Source organism: Colius striatus, chromosome 14 (genome assembly GCF_028858725.1).
Source record: "Colius striatus isolate bColStr4 chromosome 14, bColStr4.1.hap1, whole genome shotgun sequence".
In the NCBI taxonomy this organism is placed as follows: Eukaryota; Metazoa; Chordata; class Aves; order Coliiformes; family Coliidae; genus Colius; species Colius striatus.
Window position 1 is genome coordinate 9,335,081 of NC_084772.1, and position 20,106 is coordinate 9,355,186.

A 20,106-nucleotide genomic window follows, 5' to 3' on the forward strand; every position below is an offset into this window, starting at 1 on the left:
ATTGATCAAAATGAGAACTCTTCATCACAAGAACCAGTTGCCTTGTATCAAAATGATGAAGCTCTATGACACAATGTGTTAAGTTATGCTGCTTGATGAATAACTGAGAGAATACTATTTGATCTTAACACTTCTTTTTCTGAGGAGGATTCCTATATACAATGGTGGCAAATAAGCAGTCTTGGGAATAAAAACTCATCAAACCTTGCAGCACAAGCCACAAGCCTCAGTAGCCTCTTCTGAATAATTTTACATGAATTTAAATGCTGTGCTCTAATATAAAGCCACAATACAAAATGAGAGTAAGCTTCACAGATCGATGGAATTAACGTCTGATTACTTAAAGGGAAAATAAACATTCAGTATAAAGCTTCATCCATTTCAGACCGTTACAGACACACAAACTTCAGTTTCAGTTTTCTACACAAGGTCAAATCCCCTATTTTTTCTGTCTCTGTGTTCAAAATTACAACCAGATACAGCATCAGCCTACCAACAAACTGAAAGAGTTCATATATTTAGCAGCTCGTTCCCTACCACACTATGAATTTGCATGTCCCATTTAATGCAGAAATTGCTTTGAATGGCAAAGAAAATAGCTACACAACTGCTTGCATGCATGGCCATTACTCATGATCATTACAACTGAACATACAGCTGCTTCCTGAAATACTCAGAATAGGCAAATGAAAGAAGATCTTACCTTCCTTGGTGATAAAATTCGGTCCTTCCCTTTTAAGCAATATACTGGAGAGTAATGCTTGACTTGCCAGGCAATTGCAGTCCTTAAAGAAACAACCAATAACATAACCACAAATAGCCTTCAGATTTCCAGTGAAGCAAAACCAGAAGAGCCATTACAAATTTAAAGTGAAACCAAAGGACCTTTTTTTTTCATTTAAAAAAAAATAAGGAGACTACAAGTGTTGTTTCTAAGGGGACTCCACAACTATTTAATACACTGCATATGCTGTGTCCTTGTCACTGCTGCTTGCAGAGGCTTCTCTGTTGTTCAAAATAAGCTATAACACTTTGGCCTCAGAAATGCTTCCTGATTTTCTGTTCTTGAGTGCTGTCACAGCAGAAATGCTTGTAATGGCATAGGAAGCCAAGGAGAATACTTATTGAACTTATTGTTCTTATTGAACACACTGGGAGTCTTGTAGATAACAGGAGAAATGCTAGATTGAAACCTTCCCTTGGTACCACGAAGAAGTTAACAGTGTATCAGAGTGAATACCAGCTGTTAAACTCTTTTGAGTTTTAGTCTAGCAATAAAACATCTATTTCATGAGACACGTGACAAATTACTCCCTTTCTAAACGATCATTTATTACCGGAAGATTTGGGCAGCTGAGTGAAATGGAAGCCAACAGCTATAGCATGAAGGGCCAAAAAAGTCCAGCGAAGTTAAGAGACTGTGAAGAGGAAGATTCGCAGAGCATGAAGAGGAACATCCAATTGTGTCACTGGCTATATTGTTAACATTGAACCATGACACTCATCATGCTGACCTAAGTGGGCTGCTGTTAAAAGGAATGATTTCTCATTTCATGAGAATGAAGTTACACTGTAGCAAGTTTTCTTACATTAAGTTTCTGCAGGATCTCATATGTCGACTTGTTTTTCCAGTCATTAATATTTACATCTGGTTGCTGCTCAAGTTCAGAAGCATTTGGAGTACTAGACTGTCTCTTGACTTTCGAATGTTTTGGAAGATCCAGCTCCTCCAAACTCTTAAATATGGGAGCCCTGAAAAATAAGTGTATCATTTTGTTATGTTTTATAAGATACGTTAATTATCAACTAGTTCATCATTATTTAAACGTAACCTTACTCTTCTGATTCAGTGATTCTGAGGAAGTCAAGCTGTTCAACAACTGCTCCAGATATTAATGTCTGAAATGAAACATTGGGAAAAAATGAAAAAAAAGAGGCAGAAACATACATAACCGTACAGCTGTATTCTGACCTCAGTGTATTGCTGGTGCTTTCCATTGAGAAAATAGTTGCATTATCTACAGTTCCAAACATCTTTACACTTTTTCAGTATTTTCCCTCTTTCTTTGATCTTGCTTAAGGCAGCGGAAGCCTCTCGGGGCTGCTGTCTTGTTTTGCTGGCCTTCTGCTTCTGTTGCCTGCAGTGTACAGCTGAATCAGGCAGTGCCCAGCTCTCCCCAAAGCGGGTCTGATGGAAACACTCGAGATGAAGGATTTAATTCCTCAGAGCCCTGGATACTGCCTGTGTTCTGATCACGATACTCGTCGTTTCAGGAATTGCTGAAGGCTGGGTGGTTTGTCTGTCAGTTTTGGATGTTCCAGGGACGCACCAGATGATAACATTTCCCACTCTGCAGTCAGTCCTTAACCCAAGAGTGCCTGCCCCGACTTTGCAAATCAAATACTGCTGTCTCGGAACATTACAGATGTCAAATTTAACACCGCATTTCTCTGATAGACTCATTACAATTCATTCACTCCAAATGTATGAGTTTCCTATTTGTATATTTCCAGAGAAAACATTGTACCACAGTATTTCCAAGACTGCTTTTTGATGGTTCTCATTAACTAAATAAATCTGAGTGTGTACGGTGAACCTGTAAATTCCATTTTCTTTGTACATGAGCTGCAGTAAAATATTGATCAGTTACACTGTGAGATGATCATTAGAAAAATGGCTTTGCTTCCATTACTAGAATCTTTCATTCTGTGACTTGCCTATCTGCTTGAATACATGACAACAACGAAGGGGAAAACTGGAAAAGAGCCACAAGTCTGGTAAGAATGTGAATTTTTAAATGAAATTACATTTTGTATATTTTACAAGACAAAAGAACATTCACTCAATGAGAGACACACATTCTATCTCTAGGCACATTTACACATGTATCTAAATGAAGCAGCTGAATACAATTCACACAGATTCCACATATATTCTGTTTGAGTGGATAAATTATTTAAGAAAGCCGCAGACAAGGCTGTTTCTAAAATGTGGCTACTGTGCAGCAAGACTGAGAGATTATTATTAAACTGAGGGACGACACATCATATTCCACCAGGAAATGCCCTGATCATTTAAAGGTGCCTTAAAACCAAAGAAACATTTGTTTGTAGTTTTATTATGTACTCTTTTGAATGGATACCAAATAAAGCAAGGACTGATGACTGTCAACACCTCAAATGGCTTAAAACTACCAAGTAATTACTTTTTTATAAAAAGAAGGCTCTTCCTAGGGATCAGTGGGTATGGAAGGGAAAGCTCAGGGGAAGTAGTGCTTAAAATAAGGACACATTATGTAGATTAAGAGATTCCTCCCTTCCTAACACATCAGTGAAATGCAAGGCAAGAAAGGCATTGTAGTACACTTAAAAAACACGAGGACAACAAACACTGTCAACAAATGAAAGGTTTTCCCTGACAATAATGGCATTTGCAACAGGAGAAGTACACGGCAAAAGGAGAGACTGAGTGACTTACATCTGACCAGAAGAAATACATAAATATGTGAAAGATTACAATAGAAGGACACTTGAAACCATTACAACTTTGACTAATTTACAAATGATGCAGCTCTCCTGCAATTTCATTATTTTCTAGGGAACAAGAAATGATAACTGTGTCTTTGGCCTTCTCTCTTATAAAAAGAAGTGTTCTTCAGCAGGTGTAAACTAAGGTTAAGTAGCACATGAAAGTATCTAAAACCAGCACCCGACTCAGTAATTTTCATGTTTTAATGAGGCAACGTTCCTGCTTTAGGATTAATTCAAACAGTAAAGATGATAAAATCAGGTTTTAGTCCTTGTAAGTATTTTAATAGATGTGAAGCACTCATTTTCCTCCCTTGATAATTACCCAATCAAAAGAAATCCCTCAATGTTTGACATCACAGATTTATCCTTTGGTGGTAATTTCACAGGATTACCAAACATAAAAAATACCTTCTCCCTTTTGAAAATCCTCTGTGAAGATTATCACTTTCAAAAGACTCAAAGGGAATTAAAATAACTCCCTGTTCCTTTTGAGATAAAACAAAAACTGTACCAAAATCTTGGTTCTTGATTCCTTAACTTCACGATACTAAATAAAAGGCTCAGAGGTTGCATGAAAAACAAAAGTCATATGAAGACATGTAGCAATACTGAGAGGTAAGACAATGTTTAGGAGAAACATCATACCTGTACTCTGTCAACATGAACTTTCACTCCTCCAACAACTCCCTTTTTAAAGGCTGCCAACATATCTAATATTGGATTGAATCTGCTCCCTCTAAAATAGGAAACAGAACTCCGTTAGTGTTGCAATTAGGAAAATACCACATTGCAAATCATGCTGTTATGTCTCTCTACCTTATATTGTCTTCACGGATCAGCACAACAAACAGTGGACGACCATGCATTTTCCAATACTGCTTAATGAACTGCAGTGCATTCTAGGCGAGAAACAACAGTCACAAAAGCTCCAAAACAGAAGCACAAGGTACCAGCATACACAGGATGAGGTACCACAAGAAAGGGCTGAAAATAATGGCACTGAAATCCCAACAGATTGAAAATGCCTCAGCTCCTAAACCACTAACAGATTTCCTCAAGAAATATAAGCTGCTTCCAAGCTCTGCTATTTCACAGGGTTTCTGGCAAATTTATGGAGAACACGCAAGCCAATGGGCAGAGTGCAGGGCACTGGAGGACAGCAGTGACCTCGGAGGAAAGCCTGGGAACCTTGGGCTGGGACAGCCACCACAGGAACAACCCAGCCACCTGTGCGCATGGGCAGCGGCTGCTCCAGCAGAGGGGCCTGGGAAGTAAACCCGGCTCAGCTCATCAGCACCAGCCAAGGGAAGGCACTTGTAGTGTTGGTGCAAAGTGGAGGAGTATTTCCTCCAGGCGAGGCCCTTGTAAGCCAATAACATTTATTTTCCCCAAAAAACAGATGATCATTTCCTTGCTGCACTGTGGTATTCCCACTTGCTGTTGGGGGAGGGTTTTTATCTGATCCAGATACTCACTAGAACTCCAACTGACCTGACACAACATTCATCTTAATACCCTTTCCAGCATAAACTGCAAGTTTATTTTTGTATTGGAAGAATACACACTATACAGTGTGCTCCCTTTCAATCTTGTGTTTTATCAAACCTCAAAGTTTGTTCTGCTGCACACTCTATTTTTGTCAGTTTATCAAAGGAGAAGTTATGGATAAATACCTTAATGTCATCAATCAACATCATAACATCCTGGGACATGTAGAAATCACTGAGATCAAAAATGATTGAGTAGCAAACTACAGTCTTTCCCAGGATTCGATAAATCTGTTCAGAGAGAAAGCTTCCATTAATCTTTGCTTTAAAATATATGAAGCACTGAAGCAGCTGAAAAGCAATAATTTTTGAAACTACCAAAGTAATAATAAAAGTAGAACAGTTGAACTAAAAAACAAAAACCCCCAAATTAAGATAAACTCCACATACCTAATATTAAGTACTCTGTTTTTTGTTAGGTATGCAGAGCTACATTCTATTTCAGTTCAAGCAGTTCATCACCTTTCAGCCTGTTTTGGCCAAGCAGTACTGTAATTAAATGTCTAGCAAACAGGACAGTTTAGTAGTACAACACAGCATGGACATTAAGATATATGCAGAAAATAAAATTACATTTCAGTTCTATTTCAACCCATTCAGAGCCTAAGTCAATGTTTAGCTGAAACATACATTCCTAACAATAATATCATAATTTTTTGCACCAACCTTTGACGTTCCAAGGCATCCTATAGGCCTGTCTGGTCTTCCAGATAACCCCAATTTGTCATTGACTCCCAAATGGAAGTAAGCCTGTGAGAAAATCATGAAATCTGAAGGGAACCTATGTAAAAACCTTTCTTATGCTCCTACCAGTCTCACATAGAAAGCTAATTAGAAAGTAAGATTCATTAAAAGTGGTCATTACTGCTATTGATTTTTTTTCCTTTCTCATTTTTAACAGCATCCATCTATATAACAACAATTACTGAAGTGTGAAAAAGCACCAGATTCGGTACATTCGCAGTCCAAACACAAAATTTAAGTCTTTTGATAACAACAGATATCTTCACAGCAAAGAGAAGGCAGCAGTGTAACTGAAGCAAGAAACAGCAGATGCAGAGAGGCAGGAAGCTGTCTGCTCCCCAGCATCAGCCATTCCTGCAGCAGCCCTTGGGGCAGACCAGTACTCTGCTGCTCACGGGTCTCAGTCCCCTTTCCCTCCTAACAATAACTTTGGGGGGATGAAGGATTTTCACCTTACTCATGAAGGTGAAAGTACAGTCAACACTAGTTTACAGTATAAGACAGATGTCTTTGTTACAGGTTGGAGTGTGTGCTGGGCAGGATCCTGAGAGTACAACGAGGACACACAGAGCCCTGCCTATCTGCACAGATTCAAAACTCAACTAAACCTTCTCATCTCCTAGATTAGGTCTTATCTTACTGCTATTATTTTTCTAGTTTGTATAATCAAAACATAGTTAAAATCTTCAAATTGCTTGTAGAAATAATGTTTTTAAAGGACTGTTTGCATTTAATGTCTGGCCAATCTTGCTTTCTGTAATGCTCCATTGTGGGTACAAAGTTAAAACACTAATACAGGAACTCTAAAGATCTTTATTCTGATTATAATAAAGGCCTGTGAAATTAATGCATCATCAACACAAGCAAGAGGGAATTATCTCATTGTTCTTTGCTTGATTTTTAAGTGAAATTATGTATGCCTAGTATTACTTCAACTAATATAATTTTGTGAGACTTGCATATTAAAGAAACAATCTTCATTTATTACAGTGTATGAGAATAAACCCATAAAAAACTAAGCTGTGAAGAAGCCAGTATAAATGTATCAGTTACACCAGACCAAGAGGGGTAATTTTTTCCTTATTTGGGGGCTGGTAAGGAACCCACTGTTACAAAAATTTCAGAACATTCAGAATTCAGAACCTTTTCCTGAGCTCAATCTTTCTTTATGTTACAGGAAGATAATTCAGAAGCAAATGCCAGTGAACATTTGAGTGAACATTACACTCAACAGCTCTTCCCTGCTGTCAGCTTAGGCCCTTCCTGATAAAGCCAGTGTTTCTGCATTAATACCAAGAACTATTTTTAAAGAAAATAACAAAATTACTGACATCACCTGTTTATCCAGACTAAGTGCTGTATTCAACTGGGAAAGGAATGGAGACATCAAAATACTGATAGCTTTAAATAACCCATCTATGAAACAAAACCGAAAGAACCCTTTTTCTTAGTAAATAATGGAGACTAGAAGAATGGCAGCAGATGTTACAATTTAACACTAGAAGGACCTTCATTTTGCTGGAATGTAAACCAGAAAATGTTTTCTTAAAAAAATAGAACTCCAGCAGAATTGTAATATTGTCTCTTCCCTTGAAGACTCCTTAGCTTGAGGCCTCACATTGTTCGACAGTCCACTAAAGCAGTTTCATCTTCTAGTAATCGTTTTTCCATCCTGATCTGTTACAATCAAAATGTCAGTTCAGATTCAGCACCAGAATATCTGAACAAAAGTGCAGCTTCATGCAAGTCCAGCTGCTTCAAGCAGGGTTTTTTTTATTAAAATGCCCTTCAATTCTGGAATACTAAAGCTGCTAATAGCAAGGAACGGCTGTGAAAGCAGACTGGACTGTTGGGTTGATTTATGAGAGTGAATCCAACTGAAGTGATCTTTCACACCATCTGTTTCTGTGTTCTTTTATCTGTTCTCAGTTTATGCCTATGAAGTATTCTGCTATTCTTCTCTACTCTACTTCCACTATACATATATACTTTTTCCCTATATATTGTATGCATCTTGTCTCATTTACTAGTTTTCCCTCTTGCTCCTCTTCACTCCTCTCCCCTAGACTTTGTGGAGCAGTTTACATGACCCCCAGTTCCACTTTCAATTTCTAATTTTTGCTGAATTAACTTCCACTCACTCATTTGTTTCTTTCTACACTACATTTTTGGACACATGCCTGTTTATAGGTCTAAGGGTTTGAACTGTTATCATCTGACACTAGACCAGTTCAGAAGTTTCTCATTAAATTAGACACTACTGAGAACTGAGAGCATGAGAATAGAAAATCTTGAGCCCCATGTTCTCTATGGATGAACCTTCTTTTCCCCAAAATACAGACAACTCTTCCAGCATTTGCTTCCCATCCCCACAAAGGATGGCAAATACTAGCAGGGGGTTTTGTTTGTTTGCTTTTTGGCATAAGCCAGAGATCAAACCTCAATTCTCATAATGCCCCAAACACTTTCACTACCTCAACTTCACAGCTGTAGTGTAGCCTTTTCTAGAAGCCCATTAGGAAGAGGTTTTGCATCAGGCAATGTAATATTTTCATGACATTGTTTCTGAAAGTAAATTTTGATGAGGCAGATGTACCTGCCCATCATGAGTATAAGGAAAATGTCAGAACTGCCAGATGTCTCACCAGCTTTCAAAAAAGAATTCCAAACACAGAGGCTGTCATACTTAGGAATTTAATTCATAATAATAATAAAACTTAAGGTCTCAGATTTTTGTCAGAAGGCCACAAAATGATGGATGACAGAGAGATAATACCTACTTCTACAGTAAACTTATGAAGTATCTGTTAGTTTACTGAAATTCCAGGTACAAAATTTCAGGACAAGTACAGTCAGAGAGAATCAGTTTTGATACATATAATCAAGGAAACTAGGGAGCTGAGAAATGAACAGGGCTGAATGTAAACAAGGGTATTTCATTTTCTCTCTGTTTAAGTACTTCTCAGGTGTTAGTGGCAGTCACCATTCAGGCTGTGTTTTCTGAATAAGTTCACAAGGTTTTGCTACATCAGTTATCCTAGCAAACTTACAAAGCCTGAAATATGTTGCAATGTTGTCTGTGTTTGGTTTTACTCTTCTCTATGTCCTGCAGGCTCGGATACAGATAATGGCGTCAGCTGTGTGAACCTGATTGCAGAGGGAGAGACTTGCATACTGATTTGTGCTGTAACTGCCACTTCAGGATCGATAAACTAAATGTGTTCATTTACTTCCCACACACATTCAGAATTCATCACTCTTGAGACAATTTGTATAATTCAAAGTTAGCCAAGAGTTTTATGTACCTGATCTGCAATCAAAGTTCGGGGGGGGAAGTATGAAATACATCAAGTGCACGTCAGTGACTCTGGAGCAGCTAATTTTGACAGTGTCCTGCAGCTTGTTGAGGCTTCTCTATGTACAGTGACACTATTTTCAAGGTTCTTTCAGAGAAAAGGTCCAGGTATATCAGTGATAGAGGTAAATAGGCACCCAATAACCACATATATTTTATTAGGATTTTTGACAAGTTTACTGTAAGTGCTGTTCAAAATATTTATTGCTGAGAGATGCATTTGCCATTGTCTCATATTTAAATGTCTCCAGGATAAGCAGGGGATAACTTAAAGCACACATTCAATGTGGCCAAAGTGCTATATATAAGTAATAAAAATGCCTGGACAAAACTTAGGCCATGGTAGTGCTCAGAATGCAGAACTGGACCAGCATGGCCTGCAGATGCCAGCCATCTTAAGCTGACAGCATTAGTGAGGCTTAGAACAGAGAAGGGTTAAAAGGGTCTTTCCAGTGAAAGGATGTGGTATGTCAATAGGAGACTATTTGCTTGTAAAGAAAAACCTGAAGCCTTCACAAAGGGTGAAGGGGATTCTAAAGACATCCCTCAATCCAGTAATTTTTAGCTGCAGAGTTTTAAATGTGATGAGTTAAAGAGGTAAATCAAAAAAAGGTTTAAACACCAAACTTCCAGGAAATAGTCAACTCAAGAAGCTTCTAAAAAGCAGTTACAGAAGATGGTATAATGTCTGTTACAGGGGTTTCACTGTAAAATTATATGATGGTTTGTGCCTACTGCCTTAATCCAGTTCTTTGACTATTGCTCATTTGCTGTTTCTCCATCAAGATGCACTTAGTCACTGTGCTGTTCAGACTATTCGGATTCTATTATTCATTCATTATTCTTGGAAAGTTGCTCAGGCAATAAGCCTAATGAGATAATATGGAATACACAGTTCTAACTAGGCATATCTAACTGACCCTTGTCAGCATATCTTGCAACTGAATTAGATTAACACATAAAGGTAGGTCACGAGCCTCAGGAGATACAAGTCTAACGGCTTGATAGAAACTCGTGTTGTTACAAAAGAAATGTATAGACAGAGAAATAATTTTCAATGTACAGTTCCTTACTTTGACAAGTTCTTTTTGCGCCCATATCTGAATTGGTTCCACCTGCTGGGGAGTCTGAGTTTTGATTCCATAGGTGTTCAGAAAAACTTGTAGGCTACGAATGAAACAATAACAAACTTAACAACAGATTAGAATAGTCTTAGTTTTAACAATTATCTTGGCAGTAGATACATAAGTAGCAGCATTATATTCTACACTTTCTTGAATACCTTCAGCAAATTTCAGGTGTCTGTTGTTCAGCACTTCCCTAATAGATACAGCTTTAATAGAAGTAAATACATACCGCTGACTTTCCGCTATCAGGGCCACATGCACTACCAAATCATTTTCTAAAGGACCCTAGAAAATAATAACGACAACATTTATTAGCATTGTTAGGTAAATATTTTGACAGATATAGCATAAATAGGGACATTGTCCATTTAAGTAACTCATAAGTATGACAGACATCACTCCTTGTGTTGCTTTTTCTTACTGTGGGAACAAATGGAAAGAACAACACAGGACTGAAACTTGTAAATCTCAAAACTATGGGAACACTATCCTATCAATAACTTTTCACAGGATACATTTTTGAGACTTAATCACAAATATGTTTCTAGTAATCATTTCCAGTGTGGTTTGGCTTGTTGTTTTCTTAATTTTAAAAAAAGTAGGAACTTTAGAATGTTACACAATCAATGCATTTCCTTTATGCCTGATCATAGAATCATAGGATCATAGAATGGTAGGGGTTGGAAGGGACCTTTAGAGATGATCTAGTCCAACCCTGCTGCAGAAGCAGGGTCACCTAGATCAGGTCACATAGGAACATATCCAGGCAGGTCTTGAAGACCTCCAAGGAAGGAGACTCCACAACCCCTCTGTGCAGCCTGTGCCACTGCTCCCTCACCCTCACAGTGAAATAGCTTTTTCTTATATTTAAGTGGAACTTCTTGTGTACCAGCTTCATCCCGTTACCCCTTGTCCTGTTGCTAGCTACTATAGAAAAGAGGGATGTCCCAACCTCCTGACACCCATCCTTTAAATATTTATAAATGTTAATAAGATCTTCCCTCAGTCTCCTCTTCTCCAGACTAAACAGCCCCAGTTCCCACAGCCTTTCCTCATATGAAAGATGTTCCAGTCCCCTGATCATCTTGGTGGCCCTGCGCTGGATTCTCTCCAGAAGTTCTCTGTCCCTCTTGAGCTGAGGAGCCCCAGAGAACCACGATGTGATACGATGTGATACGATGTGATACGATGTGATACGATGTGATACGATGTGATACGATGTGATACGATGTGATACGATGTGATACGATGTGATACACAGTTTTGTAAAAAGTGAAATAACTCAGCTATTATTGGCTAACAATAACATCCACTGTAAAATAATAAACTGATGATTTCAGCTCTTTACTCTGAAATACTTTGATGGGACAGCTTCTTTTTACAGCTATATGAAAGACATGTGACATTCTATAGGAGACACAAACAGTGCATGGAAATGTTGCTAACAGGTATTTCATGTTGGAAAGAAATACTCATATTTTACATCGGGAAACCACGCACATATGGTTCAACATGTTGGGTGATCACTGGCTTGATTCCCTGGGTCCTGAAAGGCGATTTCCCTTCCCTTTCACTGGCAGCATATGCACTACTAGCTAAAAAATGAAATGTCCGAATTGTTCCTTGTTCTTTTCTTCTCTGGCATTCAATGACTGTAAAATGAACAGAACTAGAAGTACACACATTTTCATTCCTAAAGTTTTTTTTGTCTGTTTTTGTCTATAAGCTACAAGAACATGAACAACAAAAGCAAAATACAACTTCTATGAACTGATTATATAAAAAGACAGCATTTTCTGTGAAGGCAGATGGACAAACATACTGATTCAGAACAAGAAGTTCGGTGAGGCTTTTGCTTGTTCAGGCATCTGTGAGCCTTGATATCAAATTAGATGTTATGGTTTTGCAGAAAAAAATCTTGATAACGTTTTCCCAAAAGTCTATCAGCACTACATTTCTACTACAAGCTGCAATGTTTTTGCCACATCAAGTAAGTTTGTGATAAAAATATGTGCACAGAGAGACCAGATTAAGTCAGTAGTTCAAATAACGTTAAAAGATTTTCCTCCTCAGAATAAGGGAATCATGCTATAATTGCATTTATACAACCAGTAAGGAAACTCAAACCAATCCTTTACCATTATCAGTGCATGATGCTTATAAAACAAAAAGCAAAGATGAGAGAGCTCCTTCCAAGTCTGTCTTGATGTACAGATAGCCTAGTCTCTAACTTGGGGAATGGTCTTCACTTGAAGGCTCAACTTCATTACTACCATATTAGTGCCAAACTGAGTGAGAGTATGTAGCCACAGACTGTAGCTGTACGTAGATCTGCGTATTCTGCATCTGCATCAAGGCAAATCCTTCTCAAACACAGTACCAGTGCCTCTCATGCACAGACATGCACAATGCCATGACTCATTTCTAGCAGCCAGCTAGGGGTGGTTCTAACACAGGCCATGACTAAGCAAATGCATCTGCAGCACAACTGGTGCAACACAAAATCTGTGTAAAAAATAGCTAGACTTCTAAAAGCACTGTGGAAACGTGTAACTGCTGTACGGCTACAGTACTGCTGTGATATCAAACAGAAAGTTACTTTGATTGCCACTGAACGTGTCAAGGCCTGGAGGGTCACAAGTAGTGGTCTAGAGAAACACAGATGAAAATAATAGATGCAACACTCATGAAAAAGTGTCACTCTTCAATGATGATAGTGAGATATAGCATTTGCTATACATTTTTTAAGAAGATTTTCAAAAGCATTCAACTCCTAAATATTCTACTAAATAAATCTTGTTAAAAGTTCCTCTTTAATGTGTTCAATTTCACATTTGTCTAATAGGGCAAGCTGAGGTGGTGTTCACACAACATCAATCACCATCTCCCCAGGACACCGCAGCAGCCCCCCACCCGAGGTTCACCCTTCTGCCTTGCGCTCTCACATTGGGTAGTGCACAGTAGGATCTGTTTCAACTACATTCTGCATGCTGTGCAAATGATAAACAGACCCCAGTGTTTTGAGAAGACCAAGATAAAAGATAGATTAGCTGAAGGAAAAAAATCATAGTTTTTAACAAGGTTATAAACTGTTGGAAGCAGGATAAAGGGAAAAATCCCTGGCTCTGTTCTTGGCAGGAGCAGAGAAAGCAGCTCAGCACTGGCCCTTTGCTGCTCTCACACTGGACAGATGCTATCACTATATGCCTTTCTGCACATATTCCCAGGAAATCTCAGAACTCTGAAAATAATCCATTCATTTTGAAGATGTGAGAAAGTGGGCACAACATTCAGGAACAGCGACTGAAGTAGTCCCTACTGGGCTCTCCAAGGACAGGGAGCAAGATGAGGAAAACAGAAATAACATGCAATGGAAGAAATTGTACTTATCCCAACAATGCACTTTGCTGCTACAAACTACAACTGAATTGTCACAAAACACATCTGCTTCTGCAAACATCTAAATATTGCTGAACTGTTTATGGTCAGTGCTGCTCACAGAGAGGACTTTATAAATGGAATACAACATGGAGGCATATGTGCCTTAAATTCTAGAAGAATGTGGTACAAGTTTAGGTTTGTGTTAACTGTGGTAGCCAGTTGTATTAAAAGAAATAAAAGCAAGAATATGTTTACAATTAGCATTACAAAACAAACAATCCAATATGCCACGTCTCTAAACCATCAACATTAGCCATGCTCTAACCCTAAACATAATTTAGGTAGATAAAAATTCTTAATATATCTCAGTTTGCCTACACGTAGTAATTTTAGTTCCTTCTTTACACATTATCTTCTTCCCTGAAAAGAACAAAAATAAGCAGTCTATCATCCTGAACATTCTCTTCCCAACATCATCAGTGATATTACTCTTCATTTCCAGTAACTTAAATGAAGTCCTCACAAATGACTACTGTCTGCACAACAAAACATTAACAGAATAGTCATCACATGCAGGCAGAGAATTTAAGTAATTAATTGCAACCCCATACGTACATTTCAAGTTAACCCAGTAGACACATTATTCTTAGACAATTTAGGAAGACTTTATTTTTTTGTTAAATACACAATTAAATGTAAGATAGCAATAGATTAGCTTTCATATGCTCCAGGAAAATACAAACCAGAAGCAGCAAATCCCCACCCCACCTCATTTCTCTAATGTTATGTTACTATACAAGCCTTCTTATACACTAAATTCTGCCCTGACAGAATGCAGCAACCTGGACATGGAGACAGTTTAAAGGAATAATAAAATAAGATCTTCTAAGGAACACAGCTCTTACTACGGAGTTATCCCCACTGAAACAAAATTCCCTACATTCTTTTATTTCAGTAAAGGAAAAAGAGATTAGATGATGCCATTTTCTTTTTAACTTATGAGTGGGATTTCAACTGCAACACTACTGACCACTCAGCATTTCGAAGCAAATCACAAGTGCAAAGGAGAACCTCTCTGATGGCTATTACACTTCATTGGGTTTCTGAACACAGACTAAAACTAGGAAAGAGTCCTGCTCCAGCGCCACATTGGCATGTCCCCAAGAGGGAACATATGGAGATCTCTTCCTGAAAGTGAAAAAGAAGGTTTAGGGGGCGTTAAATTAGCAGAGGAAACATTTCCTTTTAGCTATAAACAGACAAAATTAATATTTTAGTATTATTGGCCATTAAGTTTTTACTACACTGTTCATTTGATTCCACAGTTTTCTACAACAAATAAGACTGTCCTCTTTTAGCAGAGTTTCTAGGTTCTGATGCATTCACATCTGTAGTTGTATAGTTATATACAGTTATAGACATAGTTTTCATAGGAATTTGGCTTTTGGAGGTCTCTATTACCTTACTTTAACTAATTCTAGAACATTCTTCACTGCTGCTTTAAAACTAAAAACTAAGGTTGGAATATTTTAAGTACTTTTCATTCCCTGCCTACATCTACAAAATTATGTGGGCATCAGATTTTTGCAGTGGTACCAAAGCCACTAATAAGCAAAATTGATAACATTTTGCAATGGCAACTGTTTATAAGGAATTACAATCAAAATATGAAAATATGCCTATATGGAAAATGCTTTTCTCTCAAGCAATACTACCCCAGCGTAAGTCTTCAAATGATAATTAACCTTCTTTTTGTACATCACCTTCTAAAACACTGTATCCCAACAAAGTTTCTGTACAGAGGTGTCTGAAATTCTTACATATCCATCTACATTCCTTACAGGAATGAAATTTAATAAAAGTGGAAATACTTTTAATTGAATAGTTCTTTAGAACAAGGAAGACATCATTAAAGAGAAGATACTACTTTTGAGTACTGAAAAGATAATTAAGATGTGTTGTGTTCTCATTTTGTATTTGTAGTCATTTTCCAAACACTTTAAGGCAAATACTAAATACTGATTTTGCATAAATTAGCTCTATTAGACAAAATGGCACAATCCAATTTCAACCAAATGGTTTAAGTAAATTTAAAATGTGGATTAAAAAAATGTCAAGGTCAAGACTGTGAGTTTGGAGCTTGATATTTGCTGACAGCAAGACTTTTGCTGACAAAGCACACCCAACTCTCACTGATCCATTTATACATCTGCCTTTCATTCTTTAACTTCTCCTAATGATGACCAATGTGAACTAACATCTGTATCTACAAACATTCTGCCCTGTTACTAACTGAACAGTAAAACCACACTAAATACAGCAGCACCTCAAGTACAACCAACGCCAGTGAAATTACACAAGCCCCTGGTTCGCCTTGCAGGGAGACTGACCATCCTGGTCACCATTCCTACATTGCTGCTCAGAGGCTACAATGACTAAGGCCTGATGTCACAGTTGTCTGGAATTTCCACTAATTCAAAAGGGTCTTTCTTTCTTTTAACTCACATTGAGAAGTACACGTGCCGGTGCCGTATCTTTGATATGTAAATGACAAAACTATCCGAGAAAAGCATGCACAGTTATCTGTAGCAAAGAGGTACCACTATTGGAAACAACAGAGGTATAAGCACGTCTAGGCAATACCACAGCTTGCTTTCTTTTTCTCTTTCTTCATTTATATACCATTCCACTTATACACCACTGAACAACAAACAATCCATCTCACCATCTCCTGCCTACAAAAGGATGCTCACAACTACAGGAATTGCTGAACATCATGATCTAAGTCAGATTTCTAGACATATTTAGGTTTAAGAAAAATAATCTTATGCTCTCTTGATTTCTAGTTTTCAAGTACAACATCAGTCTTGCTCATCAGACTATGGCCAAGGGTGATTCTGGGAAGGTCTTTTTTTTCCTCTTATCCTGACAACAATAACAAAAACATTATCGATCCTAGTAATAATTTTAGCAAATTTAGGCAGGTAAAAGACACCCTCAAAAGGGAAAGATGAACAAGCATCAGCACCTCCAAGTTGTCCAAGAAGAGCACAATTGCTCTTTCCAATAATTCTAGCATAGACCAGTGTTGACCACTGAAGGAACCCAAGGACTGTATAAGCACTTGAGAATGACAAACCATCTAGTCTGATCTCCCTTTTAACAGTGACAAGGTTTTCTTTTCATTGTTTGTAGATGAAACAAAATATCAAAGGGGATCAAAGTCACTTCAAATTCTTTCAACAATGCTGAGCTTTTAGAGTCCCTGTTACATTAACTGCATTTTGCTAAACAAATTCCTTATTGCCCCATAAAGTGACCACTAAGGAGTAAGTTATGAGAAAAACAAATTATTATCGCATCATTTATTGCCTCTTAGGAAGCTCTTAGGGCAGAGGCTATTTCTCTCTGAAGACCTGGAAATTCCTTATCATATAACGGGCACCCCAAAAAATAGTAAGAATGCTTTTCTACTATACTATTTCCCAATGAGTCACATAGTGTCTTTAAAACAATCTTCAGTGTGTTCAGTTGTGGCATATTAAATGTTACTGATTTCAAGAATGAAAGGGGGAAAAAAAAATGTGTGCTGCACACAAGACTGACTCAATATAGGCTGCTTCTAACAGCACTCCTAAAAGGGCAAGTGGTACTGGCAGCTCACAATTTCTGTAGCATTCATAATCCCATGATAAAAGAACAGACAAAGCAAGTGGGATCAAATGAAGTCACTGAGTTTTCATTATCCCCTGTTAACATGGGAGAAATGCTGCACCGTGAAGAGCCAAAGTCTCACTATGAATGAGACAACACCCTGGCACTTCCATTACCTTGGTAACAGGAAATAGCAGGAAACAGCAGCATTTGGATCAAACAAGTAAAACATTGTTCACTTCTGATCTTGGAATACATCTTAGGATAAATGCTTTGTATCTTGTGCTTCAATAAAGAAATTCTCAATGTTGAAAAGGAATATCCCAAATATATATTCCTTATACCAGGAAATATATTCACAAGGCTGAAAAAAATCTCTCAGCTATACATTTCCATACATAATGTCCTTGCCTCTTTAGTCCAATAACTCCCTTACATTCAGACCTTGTTTCCTTTACATTATCCTATCTACTGTAGATTTGAATTACCATGTTTCAAGCACTCCCCATGCCTGGGCACTCACTCCTGCTGTGCATTCTAACGAAATACAGAAGTACGTGTATATACCACAGACCTCAAAAAAAAACCTCATCCTCCTAGCTCTCAGTACAAAAAACATTAATACATTGCACGCAATCTAAAGGAATGAAAAAGGGAGGCTCTTTCTTGCTTTCCAGACATATTGTGTACCACTTTGATTGCATCACTTCATTTGAAGTGCACCACTCCCCTAAAACTGCAGATGTTACAATCTTCCTTTTAAAAACAATCTTCTATCAACTAAGAAAATGTGCATACATTTAATATTTCCCTAGCACTTCAACTGTAATAGTAGGACATCATCTGTAACATGCAGATGATAATTTTTCAGTAAAAACATTTTAATACAAAGCCTGTGCTTACCTGATTGGAAAATCTCATGCTCACGTTCCGCTGGTCTTCGGGAGGTATGTAACGTCCAACGGGGTCAATATCTTTGGGACTTACTAGTTTGTCAGCTGAAAGTAAGCAACAAGAATACAGAAATGACTGCAGCCTTTGTGAAGGAGGCATGTAAACATATTTTATGCAAATTCTGCTGTTACAATCTTTGTTTAGATCAATAATTTACAGATCCGAACTCAAGCATCATTCTTACTCCAGTGAATTATAATACTGTAGTATATAAAACAATCCCTTATTTAAAAAGACAAGAGACTCCACAACATACAAGTCACACATCAGAAGCCCTCAACCCTCATGATTCTAGAGCTTTAAGGTAACTATTTACCAACTGTTCATTCTAGAGGTCAATGGTTGCCATCAAAAATTGATTAGCTCTGTAGGAAAGCAAACAGCCTCTATCTCAAGGTAATTACATGACTATAATCCTGAAAGAGACATGTGATATCAAAGATGTCTCTCAATCCAGTATCTCAATAAGAAATTGTAAAAAACTCAATTTAAAGATATTTGCAATCTAGCAATTTCCACCTGGAGTTTTTTATGTGGAAGAAAAACCCAAAGAAACTTAACATTCTTTTATTTTAACTTTCCCCCCTCAAAAAAAGGACTCCAATCAAAGTACACTATTCAAAAGTTTCCACAAATGCCTTGAATAAAGGTTTACAATCTACTGCGAGCTATTATGCTTCAAATGAGCATTGTTCTGCCAAAATCTCATTCTGACATTAAATTGTCCAATCTTTATTAAATTTCTGCTCCAGGAGAAGTCACAGTGCTTTTCATTTCTCCTGTATATGTCAACAATTTTGCAAATCTTCTTAAAAAGCTCTACACTAGGAAATCAGAAAGAGAAGTAATTCAAGACTTCATGAGCTTAATTCAGCTATGCCAGAAAACCAACGCTGTCCTGATAAGAAGAACGTTTCTGAATATTACACTGTGTGGTAAATTAAGACAGCAGTTTATAGATATATCCCAGCTCAAGCTTAAGAGTGTTAAGAAAGTGAGTAAAATAGAGGGTACAGTGGGGAGAAGTTGAGTGGGCAACCAGTGAAGGATGCTGCTGTCAGGACAGTTCCCCGCAGGAGGCAGAAAGGAGCTTCTGCTGCCCTGGAGCTGTGCCAGCGACTGGCAGCTGTCAGCTGCTGTGACTGTCTCCTGTCCTCATCCTGCTGTCAGCAGAATGTAGCTTCACTCCTGCCAGGAAAGGACCTTGTTCCTCTGCTCTGCACTACTCCTGCAGGGTCACAATCCATGGGCAGGTGATTATGTTAAAAACAAACAAAGACACCTCCCAAAGCCCCACCCCAAGACTACAAAAAAGCAAAGCTAGATGATGACAGGTTACCACAGACAGGTTATTAATACACTGACACAAGAATCATCAACATGCATTTTAGGGAAAACAGTCATCTAAGCTCCAGCCTGCACACTCAGGCTCCTTATTGGAGGTAAAGGCATGGAAGTTACTTAAATAATTTGTAGGAATCCTGATGCTATAAAATTGATTAAACAAATGATCACAAGATCAACAGACTCTGCCTCATAGTTTTTAAAAGCAAGAGTGGTTTCCAGAATACATGCTGTGTTTCCATTGCTTTTTACATTGATGTCCATTGCTCAGTAATTAAAATAGTCTGAATAATTTAATATTTAAAACAACTACATCAATAGACTAACAAAATTTAATCTGACCTTCAATATTTACAATTTTATTTAAAAGAAGAACCTCAGTGACTATCCATCACCATTATCACAAACACAAGTGTTTCAGAAGGCAAAAGGCAGAGTTTTCTTTGATAGTTCACTATTTGCATCATCA

General features: G+C 37.8%; 1 protein-coding gene across 6 annotated transcripts in view; it reads right to left on the minus strand.

Annotated features, from left to right (window-relative positions):
* PHKB (phosphorylase kinase regulatory subunit beta) overlaps window positions 1-20,106 on the minus strand; it is a 77,757-nt gene that overhangs the window by 17,277 nt on the left and 40,374 nt on the right. For all 6 annotated transcript variants that reach the window (XM_062007881.1, XM_062007875.1, XM_062007877.1 and 3 more), the window contains 10 exons: window positions 18,243-18,337; window positions 10,534-10,589; window positions 10,251-10,344; window positions 5,745-5,828; window positions 5,205-5,309; window positions 4,348-4,430; window positions 4,177-4,267; window positions 1,838-1,899; window positions 1,590-1,752; window positions 704-785 (listed from right to left, as the gene is read on the minus strand). In XM_062007881.1, coding sequence (XP_061863865.1) covers window positions 704-785; window positions 1,590-1,752; window positions 1,838-1,899; window positions 4,177-4,267; window positions 4,348-4,430; window positions 5,205-5,309; window positions 5,745-5,828; window positions 10,251-10,344; window positions 10,534-10,589; window positions 18,243-18,337 — 915 coding nt within the window. The remainder of the gene's footprint in view (window positions 1-703; window positions 786-1,589; window positions 1,753-1,837; window positions 1,900-4,176; window positions 4,268-4,347; window positions 4,431-5,204; window positions 5,310-5,744; window positions 5,829-10,250; window positions 10,345-10,533; window positions 10,590-18,242; window positions 18,338-20,106) is intronic.